Below are 26,135 nucleotides of genomic sequence, written 5' to 3'. Positions count from 1 at the left end.
CTCAGCTCTACTGATACTTTCCACTGTTCTACTGACTTACACTGTTCACTGCTCTACTAACACTGTCCACTGTCCTACTGACACTGTCCACTGCCTTACTAACACCGTCCACTGCCCTACTAATACCGTCCACTGCTCTACTGACACTGTACACTGCTCTACTTACATCGTCCACTGCCTTACTGACACCATTTACTGCTCTACTGACATCGTCCACTGCCCTGCGGACACCAACCACTGCCCTGCGGACACCGTCCACTGCTCTACTTACACTGTCTACTGCTCTGCTGACACTGTCCACTGCCTTACTGACACCATTCACTGCTCTATTGACACCGTCCACTGCCCTGTGGACACTGTCCACTGCCCTACTTACACCATCCTCTGTTCTGCTGCCACTGTACACTGCTCTACTGACACCGTCCACTGCTCTACTGACAACGTCCAGTGCTCCACTGACACTGTCCACTGCTCTAAAGACACTGTCCACTGCTCTATTGACACCGTCCACTGCCCTGCTGACACCGTCCACTGCCCTACTGACATGATCCACTGCCCTACTGACTGACACTACCAGGGTTGCAAAGGTCGCACATGGGACCAGACTCTGGCGTTTAGCAGGAAGGAGGCCCGCAGCAGAACATGTGAAAGGGTCCTGCTATGGGATCGTAATAAAAAAAAACCTGAAATGGGAGCAAAGGACCTCAGGGATCAGTGGGAAGGGCCCAGGCTGTTGGTCAGGGGGGCCCCATGGGTTCTTGCACTTGGGCCCTGAGAGTTCTAGTTACGCCTCTCTCAGCAACCATAGGGCAAGTCAGCTTTTTATGCTCAGTATAAGAAAACCACAGTGAGCAGATGCAAGAATTTCACTTTACATAAGCTTTAATGCAAGAACAAAGGATAGCAGCAGTGTAGCATTTCCTTGCAGCAGATAAGCAATGGGTAACACTCACGGCTCTTCCAGGGATGTCAGCAAGTCAGAGCGGTCATATAGAGAGCAGAGCAGAGAGCTTTACTGACATTCACATCTACTTGAAGCTTGCTGGTCCATCAAATTTGAAATACTGTCTGTGCACTCCTACATCAAATGTTCCTTTTTACGATCCGTAGCTCAAAGTTTAAGGCCCCTTTCACACTGTCCGCTCCGTTGGCGGACTTAGTTTCTCTCAGCGGGGGATCGATCCGCCGATCCCCCGCTGAGCAGGCGGATGGCAGCTCCGTCTCCGCTCTGTGTGCGGAGATGGAGCTGTCAGGTCCCCGCTGCCCCCTATAGGGGAATCGGATGAGAACAGCCCTCCTGTCCGTTCTCATTCGATCCCATCCGATCCGCCAGATGGATGGAAAATAGGGTTTCCATCCGTCCGGATATGATGGAAAGGATCGAATCGGATGGCAGCAGGTGTCAGCGGACATGTCTCCGCTGTCCCATAGAGATGCATGGGGCATCCGTTCAGATCCGCCTGAAAAACTGACAGGCGGATCTAAATGGTCCGCATGTGTGAAAGGGGCCTTACACAACCTCGGAGCACAGAGCTGGTGTGTATTCCTCTGCCCCGTGCCTTCTCCAGCTCACACCACTTAGTCTGTTTGTGTTAGACCTGGCTTCACTACAATACTGATAGCTTCCCTGTATAGTGAGATGGCGAGCGTCATGGGGCCTCCTACTGGCCCCAGGCCCTCGGTCAGTACCCGAATGCTGTATGGTCAGTCCGCCCCTGCTCCCTTGAAATCAGAGAAGGTTGGGAGCTATAATTGATCTCTGGCCATTTGCATTGGCCAGGCCACGTTGACATCACTCCCAAACATATGTGGACTTTCAATCAGCTCGGCATTGCTGACATTTTTACACTGAGCTGCACACGTCTCTTCTGCATTCAAAATTCTGCCTGTTTGCAATTTTTTCCCACTTCAGCATGCACTTTGATGCATTCTACCCTTATTAGCAGCACCATAGGTAAACATATAAAGCCCTACTGCTACAATACCTGTCCACCCTGCAATCTGCACTTTGCCCACGAGAGGGCGCTCCAGTGCAACAAGTGGTCAATACAGAGACGAATATATTGCAGCAATTTTTTTTCCACATTTCGTCCGTCCACATTTAACTCAATCGCCCAAATATCATCTTCTAAACCAAAACTCTTACATTGCAATGGCTTGTATTCTTATTTTTTCTAAACGACATGTCTGAAATCATTTGCCAACAATAATAATGGCCACTTGAGATTCTCTTATCTGCACTTCCTGTACGTACATCCCATGTCTGATTGGTGACTCATTCAAGAAGGCGGCTGGTGATTGGCTAGCTGGCGAAAGTTTGCACAGGGATTTCCGCTTCCGGGCTTCGTGTGCAGGGGGAGGAGTTAGCCGTCCATGCCCACCCCCTTATGCGAGTTTCTTGGATGTATGGTGAGACATGGCAAGTGTGGAGGTAAGGGTTGTGCAGACGCACGTGTGTTCTTTATGTTTGTATGGGAAATTATTGAATCCTCTCGTATACAGTTATATCGGGAAATAGTCTGCCCTAACCCCGTATATGTTATTAGTATGTGTGAACGTTGGTCTCACTTCATGGGGAGTATTGTTGCTGCAGTCAGGATTTAACCACTTAAGGACCAGGCCTATTTCTGACGTGTTGTTTACAAGTTAAAATCCGTATTCTTTTGCTAGAAAATTACTTAGAACCCCCAAACATATTATAATATATATATTTTATAATATATTTTTTTTTTAGCAGAGCCCTTTGAGAATAAAATGGTGATCGTTGCAATATTTTATGTTGCACTTGTATTTGTAACGCTCTTAGGAAAACTATATATATATATATATATATATTTTTTTTTTTTAAAAAAACCCTCTTTTAAAAAAAATTGAAAAAAAAAAAAAGGAAACCTTAACCAATTTACCACTAGAGGATTTTGCTGTCTTACGTCCAGGCCACTTTTTTGTGATTCGGTGCTGTGTGACTTTAACTGACAATTGCGCAGTCGTGCGACGCCGTACCCAAACGAAATTTACGTCCTTTATTTCCCACAAACCGAGCTTTCTTTTGGTGGTATCTGATCACCTGTGCGATTTTTACTTTTTGCGCCATTAAACAAAAAAAAGAGTGTTTATTTTGAAAAAATAACAATATTTTTCACTTTTTTTTTTTTTTTATATGAAATTCCCCCCCAAAAAATGTAAAACAAATTTTTTTTTAAATTTTTGCCCAATTTGTTTTCTGCTACCTATGTTTGGTAAAAAAAATCACAATAAGCGTATTTTGTAAGGCAAAAGTTATTGCGTTTACTAACTACGGGAAAGATTTCCGTCATTTTTTTGGTGTTTTTTTTTTTTTTTAACGAGTAATGGTGGCGATCTGCGAATATTTTTTTTTTTTTTTGTGGGACTGCGACATTGCGGCGGACAGATCGGACCCTTGACTGACATTTTTGACACTTTTGGGGGTACCAGTGACATTACTGCAGTAATCAGTGCTATATATATGCACTGTTACTGTAAAAATGACACTGTCAGGGAAGGGGTTAATTTTATTGGAGAGGGAGGGGTTAATTTATGCCTGGTGCTTACTAACGTGTGTGGGGGGAGGTGACTGAGTGACACAGGGACAGATCGGATGTTCAGCTATGCTGAACCCTGCTATCTGACCCTGCCTGTCACTTAGGAGATCCGCCCGCTCTGTTTACACAAGTGGGCGGATTTCCACACTCGATTCCCCGACGATCGGGGAAGAGCGGCGGCGATGGCCGCCGCTCCTCCCCTGGCCCGACTCCCGCTGTGACTGAAAACAGCGGGAGTGCGCCTCCTACATGGGGAGGAGTCCAGCGACGTAGTACTACGTCGCTATACGATAACGAGCCACATTGCTGCAGTAGCAGCAATGTGAGCAGACCTAAAGTGGTTAAAGTTAGCCCAAATTTTTTGTATTTTGAAAATGTTACATTAATGAAATACCTGATGTCATGCTTTAAAATTGTGCACGCTTGTGGAATGGCGATAAACTACTGTGCAAATATAAAGGGTTCGCGCTTAGGATAAATAGGTGTTAATGCTCCAAAAACAATAAAAATAATTATATAATAATTGAATAATTAAATCAATATAAGCTGCTGCAGGTAAAAAAGGTAATACCTCTCAAACAATAAAACAACTATGTACCTGCGCTGCTTATGTGTAAACACCTCAAAATATTGTGATTATATAAAGTGCTAGTGCAAAATTATACTAAGTGCAACCTTAAAAAAACTATATGTATATTACACAAGTACACACAATAAATATCAGTTATGAATACCATATATGAAAATACCACATAAAAAAAAATACCACATAAAAAAAACTTGTGCAAATAAAAAACTTATAAATACAAATATGTATTATATACTATATAGTCCATGATAATGTTAAAGTGAAAAAAAGTCTCTGTGCTTAATTTAAGTGCTTCGTGCTCCAATAATATTAAAAAGTGCTCGTGCTCAATCCAGGTGAAGTGGTGCTCCCCTCTCAGCTCCCCACTCACCAGAAGTTGGATGAAAAAACGCCTTATCAATAGATAAAATGGAGTAGATCCCTCACTGGATCGCCAACAGGAACAAGGTACCGCACCACAAGCCTCTCACTCTATCTCCAGGTTATGTTCTCACGATTCATAAAAAGAAAGGGCCATCATGGTGCAGTATATCAGACTTGTTTATTATCACGCAAAACCAAATAACACTTACACTGTACAGGAAAAATTATCGCCTTGTGCAAACCCGCGGGACGCCAAACAAATGGCCGTGCGTTCCACCCGCGTAACCGGAAGCCGGAAGTGGTTGCAGCCGGAAGTGATGTATTACGTATTCGGACGGCTTGACGCGTTTCGCTCCGCCAATCAGAGCGTTCTCAAAAGCAAAGGCGTCACGAATACATATACATACATACATATACATATACAGATAAACTACTGTACTTAAAAAAACTCCATAGGCAATATTTTTAAAATATTTTATAGGCTACTTGTTTAGAGTTACAGAGGCAGTCTAGTGGTAGAATTATTGCTCTCACTCTAATGGTTGTGGTGATACCTCACGTGTGGTTTAAACACTGTTCATAATGTGGGGGTGACTTAAAGCGGAGTTCCGGGCACAAAAACGATTTTTTTTTTTTTTGTGCCCCACCGCTAGGTAGAGCTCACCTGAAAAGGAATTGGATAGTTATTTTTATTTTTTTTTGTTTACTCACCTTTTTATTGAAGATCGTAAATACTCACCTCTGACTGCTTCCTCCCTCGGAGCCGCGGCTCACCCCGTCACTTCCTGCCTAGCGATGATTCCTGGGAGCTAAACGTCATCGCTCCCAGGAATCATTGCGACGGCACCGGCCCCGCTCGTCATTTCCGGGCGACGCCGCATTCCCCTGCTAAACAGCTTCTGGGCATGCCCAGAAGCTGTTTAGGAATGCGGCGCCGCACCGGAAGTGACGAGAGGGGCCGTTGCAGTGCATTCTGGGACACGAAGACGCGGAAGAAGACAGAGAAGAGGACCGCGCCGGCTTCAGCTGCCCACAACAGAGATGGAAACGCTGTGGAAGAAATTTTATAAGTAAGTATTTCTTCTAAAAGGTAAGTGCGAACCGGGACAGATCATAGGCTAGCCATTGTGGAATGTGCTCGCCCTGACTGTCCCGGGGGTATGTTCAGCAAAAAATCATTTCTGTGCCCGGAACTCCGCTTTAAGTATGTTTTTGCTTCTGCGTGCAAGCTAGAAAAAAACGGGGCGCTTTAAATTGTTTTTTTTTTTTTAAATCACTTTTATTCCTAATAGAAGGAATTGTAATTGAAATAAACATGACAGGGTCTCTTTGTTGCAAAATCTGAGGTCAAAATGACTCCAGATCTCTTGTTTACACTTAGTGGAACTATAGGCAAAACTTTAATATATATATATATATATATATATATATATATATATATATATATTAATATATATATATTAATTTTTTTTTTTCATTTTGGATAGACTAACTGATAATCTCCGTCAGATTTTTTTTCGCTAATTGTGCCCCATTGCGGAGATTTCCCTTTACTTCTTGTCCTATAGTCAAACAGGAAGTGAGAGGAAAATCCCTGCAAATTGAGGGAATTCCTTGGGGCCCCCCAAGGTCACCGGAACTAGTGTCCCCATTGGAATATTTCCCCTCTATTACTTAGGCATTTTGCCTTTAAGAGCTAAAAAAATCATCCCTTAAAGGCCAAGATGTGGAAGGAACGTCGCTCAGTTTATCCAAGGCCATAGAGCAGGGACTATCTAGCCCTCACTCAGCTCCTTGCCCAGCCAAGGAGAGCATCGGATCGGATCCAGGCTAACCGAAAGGTCCGGTAAGCCCAGAGATGACCAGACAGCGGGGGGTGGGGGCACCTCTCCTGCCGCCTCTAAAAGTGATCCTGTGGCGAATCTGCCGCTGGGATCACTTTTATGTGAAAGAGATTTGTCCACTGTATAAAAAAAAATATGGAGTTATGGTAGCTTAGCTAGCTGTTGCCATAACCATGCCATTTAATGTCAAACGAATGACGTATATATAATGCGGGCTGTCTGGAAGTGGTTAAAGCAAATGTTATTGAAAGTAGATGGAAAGCCAATCACTAAAATGTTATATACACCATAATGTGTTACCCTCTTGCTGACCAGGTAATGCATGGATTTGGTGGCAAGAAATGTGGGCTTTGCCGTACATAGGCACCCACGGCAGCCTATGGTTGCGTGCTGAGAATGCGCTCCCTGCTGACTGACCCGAGCCATCACTGATCGCTCTCAGTCATGCCTTATGATTGGGAGCCAGTGGGATGTGTGCCTGATCATGTGATCACTGTGAAAGCCAATCCCATGATAACCATTGGCTCCTGCTGCTGTCAGTAAAAGCCAGTGAGCCAATGAGGAGAGAGATGGGACAGGGCCGGGTCACAGCTCTGTGTCTGAATAGACACAGGGAGCTGTGGCTCAGCTCCAGTGCCCCATTGCAAGCTGCTTGCTGTGGGGGCACTCGGGTGGCCAGGAGGACCAGCGAGGGACCCCAGAAGAGGAGGATCTGCGCCGCTCTGTCCAAAACCACTGCAAAAACCACCCAAAAAAACAAAACTTCTGTGCTGCTGCTTGCCCCCCTCCCCCCACTTTTTTTTACCTGAACCGTTGCAGTGATGTGCACAAGCGCATCGGCTCCCACAGCTGTCTCCCTCATTTGATTGATTGATGTCGATCAAGAGCTGTGACAAGGAAAGGGGGGCAGGGCCGAGTCCCGCTGTGTGTGTGTCAAAGCAGCAGCAGGACTCGGGAGTGATCATGCATTGGCACCCACCAAAGTGGGGGTGCCTGGAGCGTCGGCGGGGGACACAGATGAAGAGGATCGGGGCTGCTCTGTGCAATGCTTTTGCACAAAGCAGCCCCAATTCACTTCTGCACAGAGCAAGTAGGTATAGGCATGTTTATTTTAATTGGGAAAAAAAATGGTTTAATACCACTCTCAATCTGCAGCCCTTAACCCCTGTTAGACTTGCCGGTGTTCCGTGAGAATTACCTACCTGTGAGAAAAACCTACCCTCGTCACTTCCGGTTGCACGGCACTGTATGTAATGCGGCGTTTACATTAAAACAGCTTTGCTGCAATACGAGTCATCTGCGCTCCTATCCCTGTCACTTCCCTCATCTCGGCTAGTAAATATTAAAGCGGCGGTGGGTGTATGAGAACATAAATCACGGAGCCGAGAGCCGCTTTTATATTTACTAGCCAAGATCAGGGGAGTGACAGGAAAAGGAGCGGACATGACTTATATTGTAGCACAGCTGTTTTAATGTAAGCGTGGCATGGGTAGGTTATTTTCACGGACACCGTGATAATTTCCTGCTAGTGCGCATGCGCACTAGTCAGGTCCTCAGCTTTTCTATTAGGTATCCGGGGCTGGGAGCATGCGCACTGCTGCGCTGCTCAGCTGTTCCTGGCCGGAAGTGACGAGGGTAGGTTTTTCTCACGTTACACTGGTAATGGTATTTCCATGAATCTTCCAGGACAGCTACTTAGAGATATGATTTGCTCTGCCTTCTACAGGAAACACAGATCAGACACAATTTAAAATGCCCTCCCCTTGCTCCGACCCTTAGTTATTTTGAAGATCAAGTAAACCTCCACCAATGTGCTCAAGGCAGAGGAAAACAAGACTGAAAACTCAGAAACCACTACCAAGCTATAGGTCAGACATGGTGCCCAAAAAAGGATAGGGTGGGAAACCGGACGCTGTCCTGGAAGATTCATGGAAATACCGTTACCGGTAAGTCTAATGGGGGGGGGGGGGGTTTCACCCTTCATCTTCCAGGACAGCTACTTAGAGAGGATAAGCAACATTCTATACCCTAGGGAGGGACGACAGCCTGCAGCACTTTCCTTCCAAAGCAGAGGTCCTGGCCAGAGAGCATTTGCACTCTGTAATGTCTGATGAGAAGACCACCAAACGCAGCCCTGGAAATTTCTTCCCACGATGCTCCGGTTCTTTCTGCCCAAGATGTGGCCAAAGATCTAGTAGAATGTGCCCTAATCCTGTTATGAGGGCACTGACCTGAAGAACTGTAAGCTTCACAAATGGTATCCCTGATCCACCAAGCAATGGAGCTCCTGGAGGCCCTAGATCCCCTGGTGAACCAATTAAAGGAAACTAGAAGCTGAGAGGATTTTCTAATTCACTGGTCATTTATAAATAACGAAGAAGGCATCTTCTAACATCAAGACAACAAAATCTTTCCTCCTCTAGATTTCTAAGGGAGGTACAAAAACTAGGAAGGATTACTTTTTGCGACCTTTGAAACCTGGAGAAAACCTTAGGGTCTGGCTTAATAGCCACCCTGTTATCCAAAGTTCTCAAAAAGCGGTCCTTACAGGAAGGAGACTCCTGGCTGGGAGTTTTGTGTTCTGACTGGATGCGAAGAGGTCCACTGAGGGTACTCCCCATCTCCCTGTAATTTCCAGGAAGACTTCCCTGTTCAATTTCCAATTGCTGCTGCTGACTTTTACTTGGCTCAAACTGCTAGAATATTTGTTGAGTCACTGATGTGGACAGCCCTGATCTACGCAATATGACTCTCTGCCCAGGTCAGGATCTTCTCGGTCAAGGATAAGAGACTGTTTGAGCAGGTGCCCCCCTGTTTGTTGAGGTATGCTACCACTGTGGCATCTGGAAAAATCAACAGCTCGCTTGCCTGGATTCTTGGTTTGAGAGCTAACAAAGCACTCCCCACTGCAAGGAGCTCTCTGAAACTGGATAACTGAATCGCCTCCTCTGGCGACCAGGGTCCTTGAGCCTGCCATTCTTCTGAGTGAGCTCCCCAACCCCAAAGACTGTCATCTGTAGTAACTTTTACAGGTGTCCTCTCTGTGTCCAAGACCTTCCCCTCTGAACATGTTCTTGATGTTCCCACCAGGAAAGACCCAGAGAATCTACATTGGAAAGAAAAATCCTTCAATTCAAGGATCCCTTCCTGCGATCCCAACAAGAAAAGATTGAAGGGGTCTGGAGTACAATATTGCTGCTGTCGAGACCTAACAACTGCATTATCTGATGAGAGGAGACCTGGGGGACAATTTGAAATTCTGTGCTGACAGAATGGTTTTTTGTTTTTTTTTTTCCGCTGGAAGAGATATCTTTTGATCTACTCTTTTGAACCCAAGAAGGAGAGAACTTGAGAGGGTACCAGAGATGATTTGTTCAGATTTATCTTCCAACCCAGATTCTAAAGGGTCTGTAAGATAAACATAAACTCTAGATATCTTACTAGCTTTTCTTTCTCTTTTGCAAAGATTAGGGATGCACCGAAATTAAATTAAATTATCTCATTTCGGCCGATAATGGGTTAACATTGCCGAAAATAAATATGGCCGCCGTGAGGAAGGAGGAGGAGAGCACAGCGCAGGGCAGGTTTTAAAAGTCCTGCCTCTGGCCGGCCGTCCGCCTCTCAATGACGTTCCTACTATGATCTGTGCATTATGAATGGACATACCAGGCGGGGAATGAGAACAGAACTGACCTGACACCGGGCGGGGGGAGCGGCCGCTATTTGCTGTAACTATGTGAGAGCTTCACTTCCCTGTCAGCGGAGATACATGCCTGTCAGGGAAGTGAAGCTCTCACATAGTTACAGCTAATAGCGGCCGCTCCCCCCGCCCGGTGTCAGGTCAGTTCTGTTCTCATTCACACATAGTCGTGCTGAGCTGACAGGGATGGATCACATTAATTCTCTCTATAGCGGCCGCTCGCCCCGCCCCCCCCCTGCCTGGTATGTCCATTCATTAATGCACAGATTGTAGTAGGGACGTCATTGAGAGGCGGTGCCGCCGGCCAGAGGTGGGACTTTTGAATGAAGGACACCCGAGGAGGGGGACGCTGAGGCAGTGGGGGGGGGGGGGGGGTGGGAGCTGAGGCAGCTTACCAATGGTATTTGTATTATGAAGCATGAGGGGTTAATGTATTGTCACTGCTGGTCACTCATCTATTAGTGACCGACAAGTGGCAGGTAATTAACCCCTTTGTGCTGCATTAGTGCAACCAGTATCAGTGTTAAGTAACACTGGTTGCACTGATACTGGTTGCACTAATGTAGCACAAAGGGGTTAATTAACTGCCACTGGTCAGTCACTAATAGATGAGTGACCAGCAGTGACAATACATTAACCCCTCATGCTTCATAATACAAATACCATTGGTAATTAAATTAACCTCTTGCCAATCCATCACAGTACATATACTGTGACAGGGTGGCAGCGACAGGTGTACGTCACTACCTGTTTTTGGTGTATGCCCCTGTTCTATCCACTTTAAAAAATGTTTGGGGAAAAAGTAATTTTCGGTTTCGGTTTTCGGCCAAGGGCATCCTGCATTTTCGGTTTCGGCCCAAAATTTTCATTTTGGTGCATCCCTAGCAAAGATTAAGAAATTATCTAGATAAGGAATGATTGATATCTTTGTAATCGAAAATAGGCCATGACCTCAGGCCATAATTTTCGTAAAAATTCTCGGGGCTGCCGGGACGAATGGCAGGGCTCTGAACTGCCAGTGACGTGGCCCCTTTTCAGTGAGAATTGCAAACCTTAACATTTTTTGATGACTGACAAATTGGAACGTGAAGATAAACGTCCTGCAGATCGGGCGTTATCATGAACGCCTCTGACAACAGATTTCTGACAAAAGAGATGCTTTCCATTCAGATTCGTCTGTAAACTAGAAATCTGTTAAGGACACTTAAGTTGATAATCATAAAAAAATTGCCTGAGGGCTTTCTTACCAAAAACACATGGGAATAAAACCCTTGACATTTTTGGTCTCTGGAACAGCAGAGATTATTCTCTCTGGCTCCCATAGACAGAGAAGTTCTAACATGCCCTGCATTCTCTCCAAGTCCGTGGGCAGCCGGGTGAGAACAAATCTCTGGGGTGGGGGGAGTTTGAATTCTAACCTGTAACCATCTCTTATAATCTGGAGAATGAAAGCATTTTTGGTGATCTCTGCCCAATGGTCGACAAACATTGTCAACCTTCCACCCCTAATCTGGCATCACTGCAAACATTTGGAAGGGGCTGAAGGAGCAAAGAGAGCCCCCACCCCCCCCTTTAGATTTGTCTTTATTAAACAACCACTTCTTTTTGGAAACCACTTGATTTAAGCTCAGTTCGTGTCTAAAAGGGACGAAAAGGTTTCTTGCCCCATTGTTTACCTTCCCTTGCCGGAAAACTTTTTTTCTGAAGAACGTGCCAATACTTCCTCTAAAGTAGAACCACATGAGTTTTCCCTCAAGGAATACCACACAATTTATTCTTGGAAGTTAGATCCCCTTTCCAAGATTTCAGCCAGATAGCACATCTACAAGAAGTGCTTATGTTCTTTCTACAGACATAACAGATTCAGATGCAGCGTCAGCTAGGAATGCCACTGACATAGCCACCACGGGAAGAGATTGTTTTATCTCCTCCACCAGAGTTTCAGGAGAGTAAGCCATCCAATCTTTGAATCCATACGTCCAGATTTATAGCCAAATACGTGAAAGCTAAGGCTGGACCTAGGGAGAAAGCTGATGCATTCTAGGCTTTACACAGCAGTGCATCTGCTTTTCTGTCCATTTGGTCTTTTAGTACACCTGAATCCTGAAAGGAGAGATCAGATTTTTTAGATATCTGAGATAGAGGTGCATCTAATCTAGGGCATTTAAAAAATACATCTTCCACTTCAGATTGAAAGGGGAACTGCCTCTTATGACCCTTTGAAACAATCTTCTTTCAGGTTCTTTCCATTCAGAATGGATCATGTCCTTTAAAGACTGATAGACTGGAAAGGTCCTAAGTTTACGACCCTGCAGACCCCTATACATCTTATCCTGCACTGACTGAGCCGGCTGAGGTACTTCAATTTGTTTGGAAGTATAGATCGCTTTTAAAAGCTCATCAATCCCTTCCACTGGAAAAATATATTTAGGTGAGCTAACAGCTTCCTCAACCTCCTGAAATAGAATCCTTATTGGAAGTAGAAGCTGAATTCTCTCTTTCCTCTACATCAGACACATCCCTAGATAACGGTTTCTAATTCTAGGGGAGGCAGAGATCCTGCTGAAACTGTGGTTAAGGGCTCTGGAACTATCGTAGCAGACAGAGGTAGAAGGGCCTAGGCCAGCTAGCCTGTCACTAAAAGACTGAAATGAGGAAACTATTTCCTTCAAAGAGGACATTCATACCTTTAGAGAGACAGCTGACTGAACCTGCTACAGAGGAGATACATTTGTTGTCACATAATAGTTTTTTATAATGATCAGGGAGCCTAGACCTACAATTTCCACACTTTTTCCTAAGTGTGTTGTCGGCCTGTAAAAAGAACACAAAGGCCTTATGCACACAGGGCGTTTTTTGCAGCTGCTTTTAAGAGTGTCAGACTTACCAGACCCTTATCTGAACATGCAGGTCAGGAAAGGGGAAGGGACAAACTAGCAGCCCCACCCCCTCCTGGACCATACCAGACCACACGCCCTCAACGTAGGGAGGTGGGTGCTTTGAGACAGTGGGGGTTCTGCACCCACCCCAAAACGCCTTGTCCCCATGTTGATGGGGACAAGGGCCTTTTCCCGACAACCCTGGGCGGTGGTTGTGGGGGGGTCTGCCGGCAGGGGATTTATCAGAATCTGGACACCCCCTGTAACAAGGGGGGGCCCCCAGATCCCGGACCTCCCCCCATGTGAATGAGTATGGGGTACAACCCCTACCCATTCACCCCACAAAAGGCAGTGTAGTGTAAACAATGACAAGAGATGGTTTTGAGAAGACCTTTATTAAAAATCTCCCTCCCTCTGCATGCTCGGATAAGGGTCTGGTATGGATTTTTTTTTTTTGTGGGGTTCCCTACAAAATCTAGATCAGACCCAAAGGGCCTGGTATGGAACCTAAGGGGGGGGGCCCCCACACTGTTTATTTTTTTAATTTTTGGCGTGGAGTTCCCCCTCAAGATCCTCAGAGCATAAGTCGCACCATCCTGATCTGACTTGGATGCGACTTCCATTCAAATCAATGGGCTTAAAGCCGTACCAAAGACTGCTCATAGGCAACCATTGATTTTGAATAGAGGCAGAAAAACGCTGCTAAAAGCTAACGAGGCTAAACGCACATTAAAGCCAATGGAAAAAGCTACTAAAAGCAAGTTTTTACAGCTGCTTTTTCCTGGCGTTGGTAGTGGCTCTGTAGCTCGTTTTTTCTAACTCTGTGTGCATGATGCCACAGAGCAAAAGAATAAAAAGTACAACTTCCACTGATTGTAACTGAATCCTCACCCTGACCCTAATAGCCCCCACCAAGAGGCACATACCTTTAGAACAGTGTTGGAGGAAGAAGCAGCCGCTGGATCAACTTGAGCGGGTGCTCTATCCACAGTGGTGTCTTCTGTCAGAATCTGCTCCATTATAGGGAAGAGGACCCCCGGTGTGCACTGCTTGTGAATTCCTCGCCGACCAGAACAATGCTCCGCTGCCTGAGCCACTCTGAGGACTCCTTGCAGCAAAATAGCAGCCACCATTCCCGCTAGCCATTGGGGAGATGAGAATCACTGAAGCGTGCCCCACTACTTCCGGTTCTGCGCCTTCTTGCTGCGGTAACCGGGAGTGCTTCATCAGACGCCATTTTGGTACACCCGATGAGAAGGCAGCATGAAGAGGCATCCACACATGGTCCTCTCCCCTGGTGCACCTAGCGGGACATACCCCGAAGCCTCACGGGGAGCCGATCTGTGAAAGTTGTCCAACCTAAGGCAAGTAACACTCAGAATAATATGAGGATACAGTAGAGAAGCCACAATTAGTCTTACATCTGTAACCTAAAGAGAGTGGGGTCTGACAACCACAGTAACCAGACCCAAGAAAAAAAAAAAAAAAAAACATTTCGGTGTGTGTAATCCTGGAGGTCTGGAAACACAAAAAAACTGAGGGTCAGAGGAAAGGGGAGGGCTTTTTAAATTGTCTGATTTGTGTTTCCTGTAGAAGGCAGAGCCAATCATCTCTCTAAGTAGCTGTCCTGGAAGATGAAATCGCATATTTGAGTTGGAAGGGTGGATGCGCCCTCATTCACAGCCATTTCATTTATGCATGCTCTAGTTCTGTGGTGCACTCCATCAGTGCCTACAGAACTTTGACTGAGCTGTCCCTGGCGACTCAAGGTCAACTATCGACGATCGGGAGCCCCCCTCCCCCCATTGTCCTGCCAGGATCTGCTATTGAGGTGCCACAGCTCGGGTCCTGCATCACTATCTTCCTTCTCAGATGTCATTGGGAGTCTGCTGTCTCTTGCAACTGGCCAGCCCACTGGCTGCTGTGAGTCCCTGCTTCTGCGGCCCCCTAGTATATGGCATGGGAATATCCTAGGAGGCTGCGGAAGCACACCTTTCTCACTTAGGTGAGAATGGGAGTGGGGTCGGAGAAAAAAAAGCTTTCTAAAAATGTAAATGGGTAGGAGAAACTCTGTCTTTTACTTAATGGGGGGTAGTGCTGATAAGTAAATTATTTAGGGGAATGAAAGTCAGTTTTAAAATAATCCCTGGTGATCCAGCCATGAAGGTCTTTGTTTAGAAGCTTCCTATTATAGGCTGACAATGCTGTGTTCCTGTCTTCTAGTTGTACTCCTGGATCTGTCACCCTGTAACATGTGCTTCTGATGGATACAAGTGGCAATTTCAACACATTTTAGCCTTGGTTCACATCTATATGTGTCAGAAATGTGCATAATATTGCAGATTTTCCCAACATGCACAGAAATGCACTTCTGTTCAGCAGACGCACATGGGTGCCATTAATTCTTATTGTTACTAAACCCACAACAGTAAAATCAGCCTGTATATGCAGTAAAGCATGCTTATTATACTTACTGTGGAACCTAACGGGTGATCCTGCACATTGCGTAAAAAGCCTGTTTGATCCTGTCTTTTCTGATCCTCCCCTTCTTCCACTGTCCCTAATATATCTCCTTATAAGAGAGAGCCCTAGAAGGCACTCTGCACATGCTCCGTTTGTTGTGTATTGCTAGAGAGTTTTTTCTTTTTCTTGGGAGGGTGCATATGATCAGCACAGGGCCAATCAGCACTGTCCAGACTTAGGGTCAAGGATCCTGCAGCTTTGAAGGACAGTCAGAGGAGAATAAAAGCTCCTCCTACAAGCTTTAACCAGACACTGACAGAAGTCACAAGACTGCTATATACTGCTGGTGAGAAAATGTATTTATCAGTTTGTTTGCTAAAATAATTGCATTACCATGTTCTGTGTACTGTGGAAGACCAGATATAGTAGATGCATCAGCAATCGTGTGCTCCAAACCTCATGGTGCTGCTCGATCTCACAAAACGGTCGGATACCTTTTTCCAAGCTTCTCACGGGTAAGACAGCCTGTTGAAATGAATAGGCTGCCCTACACCTCACATGCATAGATGTGGACCAAGGTTTAAGAAGACATGTTCACTTTTGTCACCATCAGGAATCCCACCCTGTGAAATGACATGCAGTCATCTCTGGAGTGCATGCGTGTAGACAGGAAGGGGCTGCAACACTGAGGTGGAGAGGAGAGGGAGAAAGCAATTCTTTTAATACACTCTTGCAGCCAGGGGACGGGGGGGGAGGGTCTGAGCCCCAGACCCTCCCCCCTTTCCCCTGCTCCTTGAGATAGCCCTGGGCCTAGCACCTGAATCCAGGATCTCACCGAGAGGATCGGGCTGTCACTCTTCCCTAGGCGCTGGGAGTGTAAGGTAAGTATTCTTTTTTCTAACTTTATTTTTCTCCCACAGAGTTTTTTTAAATCACAGCACGTTTTCAACGGGGTAGAGCGGCTTAATGTGCTGAGAAGACTGTGCCTTTGAGTGCAAGGACTGCTTTAAATGAGAAGTAAATGCAAATATTTTTTGGCTGTGCTTCTATGAATCACAGGAGTGCAGTTCGTTCTGCACTCCTGTGACCCATTTTCAGCTGACAGAAGGCTAAAGCCCACTGCCGACTAATGTAATTCGGTTGGTCCAGGCTTGGCAAAGATCCCGACTTTACAATCGGGATCCACCCATCCACCCAGATCCCTGGACCGGCAGCCAGCTCAGCCTCTCAGTGAGCCGCTGAGAGCCTGAGCCAGCCCCTCCTGCCCTATCCACAGCCCAGTACTCCGCTGAGTCCTTGAGGAGCAGAGCAGAGATCTGAATACTGAGCTCTCTGCTCAGAGGTAGAACTGAACAGTCAGTAGAGTTTGATTTCTCAGTGTAGAAGCGGCTGGGGAAAGCTGCAGTTGGGATTAGTGCTCCAGTGAACTGAGCGAGTATGTTTTTTTTTTTTTTTTTCTCTCTCTGCATTCCCGAAATTATTTTTTAAAGCAAACTTAACTTCAAAGTGACTGACTCTTACAACAAAAATGTTAACAAATGTTTCTGGTTGAAAGAAGGTAGTAAATATTCACCTTTTCTCTCTGACTGTGCCACCAAGCTCCCCACTGTTTTGATTAGTATTAAGTACAGTGGAGAGCAGCGGTGGGTGTGGTGAGTATTTACTACCATCTTGGGTACTTTAGTTTACACTTTTATTCCGGTGATAGTCTCTTCTAATTTAAAAGTATGGGTTTCCTTTTGTTTCCCCATGCATACTTACCTAGGTGGATGCAGCATCAGTCCCCTGACGCCTCTACACTTAGAAGCGAGCTGCTGACTTTGAGGGGACGGAGTGACCGGCTCAGGCTCTCAGCGGCCCACTGAGAGGCTGAGCCAGGTGTTGGTCCAGGCACCTGGCAGATCCCGACTTCCATTATAATGATGATGCGGTGCCTGGACTGACTTCTGTGATGTCATTCCGCTCTCTGCTGAAAAGGGGTCACAGGAGTGCAGAACGAACTGCCCTCCTGTGATCCATAGATGTACAGCCAAACAAACTTTGGCTGTACATCTCCTTTAGGAATTTGTGATCCACATAGAATTATATGAGAATGGTTAACCTAAAAAGCAGACAATTCGCTCTTCCCAAAAAATTACAGTAATTAACCTATCCTCAATACAGTAGGAAGCCTGGTTAATCACTCTATGCAAAACTCTTTTAAATAACCTATACAATAAGTCTTATATATAATTGAATCAATCGACTTTTTAAAACCTTAAACTATTTTGCAAATATAATAAATGAAAATAATGGGTAATTTTTCTAAAGTGTCTCATTCATTTATGTACAGTAAATTGTTCGCTTCAGTAATTCTACAATTTTGTTCTTTTTTACTTTCTAGAAGGCAGAAACGTTTTAAACATGGGTATATACATATGTTATTCAAGTGGACTTGAAATCGAAATGGCACCATTCCACAAGTGACCCCCACAATATAGCCAGAAATGCTGGCAAATCTGCCATTGTAAAAATGTGACGAAATTGCTTTCTCCCCTGTTATCTGTTTAGCCAGTCCAAAGCATGGTAGCTTAGTGACCTCAGTCTCTTAGTATACATCTATCTGGAAACCATAGCAAACGTGTGACCAAGAAGCAGGGGATCCAATGTTTACAGCATAAAATTTTCTTCGGTATATTATATTACCTAATTTTGAAGCATAAGTCCTCTTTAGCGACACTGAATTTTGCTCAGAAAGCAGAGCTTAATTTTTCATTTTTTTTTTCTTTAGGATACAGTTTCCAGAGACCTGTCTGCAGCAACAACATTGATTGGCACATTGCATCAGCAGGTAATATTCTTGTATGAGAAAAATATTTTCCATTGCAAGCAATGATCCATTTCATACTGTATCTTTCCTAAAGGCTTCTGTCTTTTAGGTTTATGCGTTCTGACATTTGAATTGTTTGTTCCTATTACAGGTCACTGCTGTCACAGCACATGTGCAGAGCTTAACACAGAAGATCCATGATGGAATGTACCCAACAGAAAAAGTAATTATTTTCTATGTAAAATAAGTTAAAGAAAATCTGTTCATTTTATTAGTCAGATTAGGTGTTCCATCTAAAAAGCGGTCCTTGGGAAGATTCTTTTTAGATAGAATTGTTTTTGTATTTTTTTGGGATAGTATCACTCATTTAGCTAAAACGTCAAGCCAGATGTTACATTTCCTATAGTGCCATGTCATACACATTGATAGTTCCTTCTCACACATATCTGGCAAATGCACTTGGTAGAAGAGAAAAGAAAAATAGAAATAGGTTATCTTTTCTTTAAAGAGGAAGTAAACCCTCCTCTGACACTTTTACCTATAGGTAAGCCTATGATAAGGCTTACCTATAGGTCCTGTAAATATCTCCTAAACATGTACCGTTTAGGAGATATTTACCTTACATGCAGCCAGTGACGTCACTGGCGCATGCGCTCTGAAGGAACGGCCGCTGGTGCCGTTTCTTCAGAGCCCCGTGCCGTGACTGTCGGCTCATGCGCGCGAGTGACGTCACCGCGGCTCCGGCCAATCAGATGGCCGGATGCCGCTATCCCGGAAGACGGGCGACTGGACATGTTGCCCGTCATACAGCTAAGTTGACGGCACGGCGGGGGCTCGTTCTAAGGTAAGTATTTCATAATGAGCTAGTATGCGATGCATACTAGCTCATTATGTGTTTCTCTTTCAGGTCGAAAAAAAAAATTTTGTATGGGTTTACAACCTCTTTAAGTGTGAAGGGCCCTGCATAGCAAAGTAGAAGGTGAAGATATTAGCCATAGCTAGATAATAGTAGCTATAATATGTTTGTTCTGTGTAAGACTTTTGACTCGAGAGTCATACAGAATGTTTCTTTATTGTGGCTGTATGAACAGCTGTGATTATGCAGCCGTATACTCACATTTTGTGTTACTTTTGCAGGGTCTGAGTTTCCTGGAACTAAAAGATCAGTTGCTTGTGATGTACATGCAAGATCTTGCATACCTTATGATGGAGAAGATTCATGGGAGATCCCTGAAAGAGAATCCAGCCATCATGAGACTGGTGGAAATGCGCACAGTGAGTCTTGCAAAGCATATAATCAAATTGCATGATATATTTTTTGTTCTCTAACATGGGGTCCATGTAAAGGTTTACCAACTTTAATGAACTGATCTTTTATCTTAAATGGCTTGAAGACATATGGTGTTGTGGTATCATTTCTATGGTTAAGTCTGTCTTATGGTTCTGTTTTAATGGTTGGGCAACACTGCAATGGCTATACAACACAACAAAGACTTTTTCAAACCAATCAAAATCATCACATGCTATGTGTATAGCAAAGAGTATATTTTTTTCTCCCCTAAAGGGAGAGCTTAACGTTCACCTGTCGTTACACCCATATTCAGGGTGTTACATGTTACTTCTGCAGCTAGCCCCCGCACCCTCAGCCTTTTGTGGCTGTCGGTTTGTAGTTTTCAATCAATTACCAGGGTGCTATTGAGCACTCTAGGTAGTTCATTGATGCTTCATGTCAGTGTGTAACTGACTGCCCGTACGAGGTACAAGGAGACAGCTGCAAGTATGTAGCAAGAAGAGGCTTCAAGAATGTAAGCGCCATAGCATTGTAACCTTTAACAAAGTTTCACTTCAGATCTGAGAGGGAATAACAAAAATACCAGCATCACTGTTGAATGTAAATACAAATGCATTTTGGGTGTAATAATAGCACAATGTTTAATGGGTGACGAAGGTTAAAAGAACGTAAAAATGTTTTTTTTATATCCCTTCATCATATGGCTGTTTCGTACCTTTCATAAAGGAATGTTTCCAGTCAAAAGAATTTTAAATGTTGGTTTAAGTTTGGGCACATTTTAGCAGTCCAGTCTTCCACCACCACTAGACAGTAAGGAGCAGAGGGACACATTTTTTTTATGACCTAGCAGAGCCTCTGTACCATCCCCTAGTCAGTTATTTGCTGATGAATGTCAGCAGTCACTGTCTGGGAGTAGGGGTTCTGCAAACATCAAGTTGGTAACAGCCATGACTAGGGCACGTCGACTGGTCATTTGTGGGTTTAAAAGTGATTCATTTTTGTAGTGCTAACCTGCATGAATCTACATAGATTGATCTGTTCTTCGTTTCTTCTTGGTTTATTTAAAAGAAACAAGCTTTTGCATGCTTTCTGTGGAATTATACTTTTACAGCATGTTAACAAACTGTCAGTTTTGCAGTTCATACTTGTTTGCAGAAATTGCATGATATTCAGTATTTACTGAGTACTTTCAGAGAAGGCGTTTAGAGGCCTCTGTATTTTGTAGGTGTTGGAGAAAATGCGTCCTGTTGATCAAAAACTAAAATACCAAATCGATAAGTTGGTGAGAGCTGCTGTGACTGGGAGCCTCGGTGAGAACGATCCCTTGCGTTTCAAACCCAATCCTCAGAACTTGATGAGCAAGGTGAGGTTAGGATGCTTTTACCTGTGGAGTCATGCAACATGCAATGCTGCTTCCTCCATTCTTCAAATGAATACATTTAGTCATTGCTTTCTGTTTCTCCTTTGCCCACAACTCCAGTTGGAGGAGTCTGATCAGGAAGAATCAGGAAGTGATGAAGGCAGGGAAGGCAAGAAATCCCATAGCAAGGGGAAGAGATATGTTCCCCCACGACTTGCACCTGTGCATTATGGTAAGAAAAAAGATTTTATATGGCCTTATTGTAATCCCAGGAAACAAGTTTTTCTATGCCCTAACTCAAAACCATCTTACAGATGAGACAGAGGCTGAGCGGGAGCGTAGGATCTTAGAGCGGGCCAAGAAACGAGCTCTGAGCAGTTCTGTAATTCGGGAACTGAAAGAACAGTACACTGATGCCCCAGAAGAGATCCGAGAGGGCCGAGCTTATCATATGATGCATCATGAAAAAGAGGAACAGCATCGGTGAGTAGCTTGTGTAGACCACTGTCTGCACATATAGTTAGCATTACAGATTTAGCAGCAAATCTTTGTTGGCTTTTTGCATAATACAAAACTACCACATAAAATGATTCTTGTTTTTCTTATTTTCCTTTCCTAAGCACAAAATATGAAGAGTCCATGATGGTACGACTGAATCTCACAAAAAAAGAAAAGGCGCGTAAAAAGAGAGCCCTTGCCATGACCTCCCAGCTCAATTCTCTTACGCACTTCACAGACATCAGTGCCCTCACTGGAGGAGATACAAGGACAGAGGTGAGAGGAGCATGCAGAGTTCTTGGTACTAATAAAAAACGGAGTATTAGTAGTTCATTTTGTGGAATAAATTTGCAATGCGTTACCAAACACTTAGATAAAGTTAGTGTGTTTTTTTTTTTTTTTTTTAAATGCTGTAGCTTTTATGGATAAAATAATGAAAAGAACGGTGTATGTATATGGTGCTGTTTTTCAATGAAAAAAGGGAACAGTTGCACTCTGAGATATCACCCCTCCTTCCAAGCTGTGATAAGCCCTTTCACACCCTTATGGTCATGGGGAGTTGAGGGACTTTTTATTTTGGAAAATGCACCTCCCCTGTAGGGAACATGCCTTGAGTACGCTGGATTGCTTTTTAAAGACTTTAAGAAAGAGCGGTGAGTGCGTGTTAGGAAAAATATAAGTAAACTTGCTGATTTATGCTTGGCATCTGCACTTGTTAAAGGAAAAGTTTACCTTTTCCTAAAAAAATAATAAATTCACATTTTATGCAGTTATTTATTATTTTGTTTTTCTGGGGAGCCTGTAGAGCATTGCACCCTGATCAGCGGAACATGGGTGCAAAGTAGGGCTCATGCAGACTCTCAAGACAACTGTCTACCTGTACCTTGTACAGGCAGGCAGTTACTTGAGAGAAGGTAGAATCAATGAACTACGAAGGCGCTCACCAAAACCTTTGCATTTTGAGAACTGCAAGCCATCAGCCGCAATGATGGACAGTAGTTGTAGCTCATTAACTGTGAATGAATGACGCGGCTGTGTGGTCAGAGCCCCACACATGCGTGTTCTTTTCAAAAAGTGACAGCTGGTGGGGGAGAGATCAGCAGAATTGGCGGCAGGAGCCTAGAACATGCTACATGTTCCAGCGTAAATATGGGTGGAAATATGTAACATTTTCCAAAAGGTGAACTTATCTTTTAATCTTTCTTGATATATCATACATGTAGGAGAAAAGATTGAATATAAATCTTAAAGGCTAAGTTCACTTTCTGGAGCATGTTCCTGAGAAAAAAAAAATACACATTTTTTATCTTCAAAAACGTTAATTTACGATTTTTATCAAAAAGTGAAGTTTTTCTTTAAGCTCTTATTTGTTGCAAATAAATTGCTTTAAATATACATTAAAGGCTAATCTAATGTCTCTGATATAGGATCTAATGCCCTCAGCCAAGAAATCAAGAAAAGGACCAAAGAAAGGAAAAAAGAAGAAAGGTAACTTCCTTTGCTTGCCCTTGCATGTGCAGTATGTTGGTTTTCCTTTTGGCACTTTGTATTGCTACAGTCGAGTTTCTTGTTTGTTCGTGTGATTTTATTCTCAGTGAAACAGCTGTGCCAAGTGACTTCTCCCAACACTCTTCACAGGTTTCAAGAAACGTCGCTGAAACGGGACCACTGTGCAGATTGTGGCTGGCCAGCAAGAACGTGTATTGTCTTTATTTCTGAGGAACTGGTTACAGAATTCCCACTCTGTGTATTTACTATCAGTTATAAATCTTTTATTGTGGAATATGTGGTCCACTTATATATGCCATGGACAGTTGCGGTTGCTTTAGCTTTGAACCTCATGGTCCTGTTGCTTACAGATATCAGTCCAATAGGAACTGGACCCCTGTATAGTATAAGAAATAAGGAAAAGTAGTCACATTGTGTGTTTTTTTTTTAAGAGTTTAATTTAAAAAGGGCTAGTGATATCTGAGCAGGTAATGTGTTTACCACTATAAATGTTTTATATTTTTCTTCATGTGGAACCAGAATATCCTTCTTGGAGTAAAACTATCTTTTTTAGAATGAATTGGACCGATGTACTTGCACTACCCATCCTTAATTATAAGGATTATTTCCAACTAGATGTAAAAAAAATCAAGTCTTTAAAATAAAGGCCGTGCCTTCACAAAACTTTCAATTTAAAAACTGTTTCCTCAGTAAAGTCAGAAAATAAACCGGTCTGATTTTTGTAGACTCAGGTCCATTTGTAAAATCAAGATCCCACCATTTTTATAGTGAGTTGACAAATGGTGAATGCATTTTAAAGCAGAACTGTGATCTGACTATGGTACATTCAGGTATTTACAAATTTAAGTGTTTGTTACCCTAAAAAAAAAAAAAAACAGATCCTGTTCCTTAAAGCGTTAACAGCACCGTGCTTCTGCTGTGTAATTTGGGCCCTTCTATCACCTAAAAATCCTGGCTGATTTTGCCTGGCTATACACTCCCCCCCTCCCCTGTAAATTGATCACGGTTAATCATGGCTGCTGAGCCTTGACACCGTGGTCAGTGCCTCCGTCATCCGCAGCCCTGCTCTGTCCTCTGCCCCCTCACTGCCTGTCTGCTCTGTGTAAGTGCCAACCCCCTCTCCTCCTGCTGCTATTATAACTACAATAAAAACATCCCATGCCCTCTGTAACATAACATTATGTGCCCCTGTGTCTTATGAAAAAAATATGCCGATCTGTACCTATACCAGTGCTCACATGACTCCTATTGTGTTGACTTAAGAACCACTTTAGGAAACCGTAAATAAGCTTAAAAAGGAGCCCTTGTGGCCCCCTCTAACTGCAGACACTTTAGAGCAATTCATAGTCAAAATTCACAAGAGATAGTAATGTCATTTAAGTTTAAAAGGCCGCCAACACGCTGCTGGCAGGGGGAACATGATCAAGCTTTCTATCTTGATGCCTAGCTCTGTGTACCAAATGCAGCTGTGAGGCCTAAGATGGAAAAGTGGCAACACATTTTTAAAAAATTTCAAATTTTTTATAACTTTTTCGTGTATCTCATTGCTAGAGGCATGAGAACCAACAATAACTCTACTTTTTTTTTATCACTTTGAGTTTACCAGTTGATGAATAAATAATGCATAGCAGAGCTTTTTAAATGCAGAGTTTTCATATACTGGAGTAGTCAACATATATAGTACTGTGCAAAAGTTTTAGGTGGTATGGTATGAGGAAATGCTGTAAAGCAAGAATGCTTTTCAAAAATATGTATTTTAATTGTTTATCAACTTATCAACTTACAGAATGCAAAGTGAGTGAAAGAAAGAAAAATCTAAATCAAATCAATATTTGGTGTGACTACTCTGTCTTCAAACCAGCATACATCCTTACACTTGCACGTAAGGGATTTTGTAGATTTGAAGTCAGGTATACACTCGCTAGCAAATTTATTGGGTACCCTTGCTGGTACTGGGTAGCTATAGGGAGCATTGATAGTTTCAAAAAACTATTAGATGGGCACCTTAAAGCGGATTTCCACCCTGGGACATTTTTTTTTAATAAAAATACCCCCGGGACAGTCAGGGCTAGTGCATTCCACAATGGCTAGCCTCTGATCTGTCCCGGGTTGTACTTACCTTGAAAATGTATTGTCCAGCGCTGCCATCTCAGGTGTGGGCAGCTTGAAGCCAGCGCGATCCCCTTCTGTGTCCTCTTCTTCGGTCCCACGATGCACTGCACCGGCCCCGCCGTAACTTCTGTTGCAACAGCGTCATCCCTGCACAGCTTCTGGGCATGCCCAGAAGCTGTTTAGCAAGGTATGACGGCTCCTGCATTGGAACTGACGTCGGGGCCAGTGCAGGTGCATTGATTCCTGGGAGCGATGACGTTCAGCTCCCAGGAATCATTGCAAAGCCAGGAAGTGACGAATCGCTGTGGCCGCCGAGGGGAGGAAGAGGAAGTAAGGTAAGTATATTTTCTTCTAAACGAGGTAAGTTAAAAAAAAAAAAAAAAAAAATTGCGATTATCCATTTGTTTTTCAGGTGACCCGGAGCGAGAAGATGGAGGTAAGTTTAATTTTAGGGTGGAACTCCGCTTTAAAGACCACAACATACAGGGGTATACAATGTACGGTTAACAGCAAACACACACACACACATCATAGGTTTAACTGGATGGACTGATGTCTTTTTTCAACCTCACTAACTATGTAACCCCTTTTTGCTTTCAGAACTGCCTTAATTCTTTTGTTGTTGGAAACATTCCTCAGAGATTTTGGTTGTTACTGACATGATAGCATCACACAGTTGCAACAAATTTGTTGGCAGCACATCCATGATGCGAATCTCCCATTCCACCACATCCCAAAGGTTCTCTATTGTATTGAGATCTGGTGACTGTGGAGTCCATTGGAATGCAGTGAACTCATTGTCATGTATAAGAAACAAGTTTTGAGATGATTTGAGCTTTGTGACATGGTGCATTATCCTGCTGGAAGTAGCCATCAGAAGATGGCTACACTGTAGTCATACCATTACACCACCAGCCTGAACTGTTGATACAAGGCAGGATGCATCTATGCTGTCATGTTGTTTACGTCAAATTCTGATCCTACCTTCTGAATGTTGCAGCTGAAATCGGGAGTCATCAGACCAAGCACAGTTTTTCCAATTTTGATGAGCTTGTGAGAATTGTAGAATTATTTCCTGTTTTTTGCTGATAGTAGTGGCACCTGGTGTAGTCTTCTGCCGTAGCCCATCTACTCCAAGATGGCATGTGTGACCAG

The 26,135-nt window shown here is 43.8% G+C and overlaps 1 protein-coding gene across 2 annotated transcripts; it reads left to right on the top strand.

Annotated features, from left to right (window-relative positions):
• The first annotated feature begins 2,337 nt into the window (after positions 1-2,337).
• On the top strand, positions 2,338-23,164 carry NGDN (neuroguidin). 2 transcript variants are annotated; one of them, XM_082243400.1, is made up of 10 exons: positions 2,338-2,431; positions 18,172-18,231; positions 18,362-18,433; positions 19,348-19,485; positions 20,727-20,864; positions 20,982-21,093; positions 21,176-21,344; positions 21,482-21,635; positions 22,787-22,873; positions 22,923-23,164. In XM_082243400.1, the coding sequence occupies exons 1-10, from the start codon at positions 2,417-2,419 to the stop codon at positions 23,076-23,078; spliced, it is 1,101 nt and encodes a 366-aa protein (XP_082099526.1). In that variant the 5' UTR covers positions 2,338-2,416; the 3' UTR covers positions 23,079-23,164. The 2 variants fall into 2 exon arrangements, with proteins under 2 accessions (XP_082099526.1, XP_082099527.1); XM_082243401.1 differs by having other exon boundaries at positions 22,787-22,847; positions 22,998-23,163.
• The last annotated feature ends 2,971 nt before the right edge of the window (positions 23,165-26,135 follow it).

The sequence above is a fragment of the Pelophylax lessonae genome, assembly GCF_965119305.1.
Source record: "Pelophylax lessonae genome assembly, chromosome: 1".
Taxonomy (NCBI): domain Eukaryota; kingdom Metazoa; phylum Chordata; class Amphibia; order Anura; family Ranidae; genus Pelophylax; species Pelophylax lessonae.
Note: the sequence above shows the minus strand (reverse complement) of the source record. Positions and strands in the feature narration are given on the sequence as shown.

Coding starts and splice junctions, on each gene's coding strand:
- NGDN (XM_082243400.1), top strand. Junction 19,486..20,726: donor GACTGGTGGAAATGCGCACA/GTGAGTCTTGCA, acceptor TGTATTTTGTAG/GTGTTGGAGAAAATGCGTCC. Junction 22,874..22,922: donor TCCTTTGCTTGCCCTTGCAT/GTGCAGTATGTT, acceptor GCTACAGTCGAG/TTTCTTGTTTGTTCGTGTGA.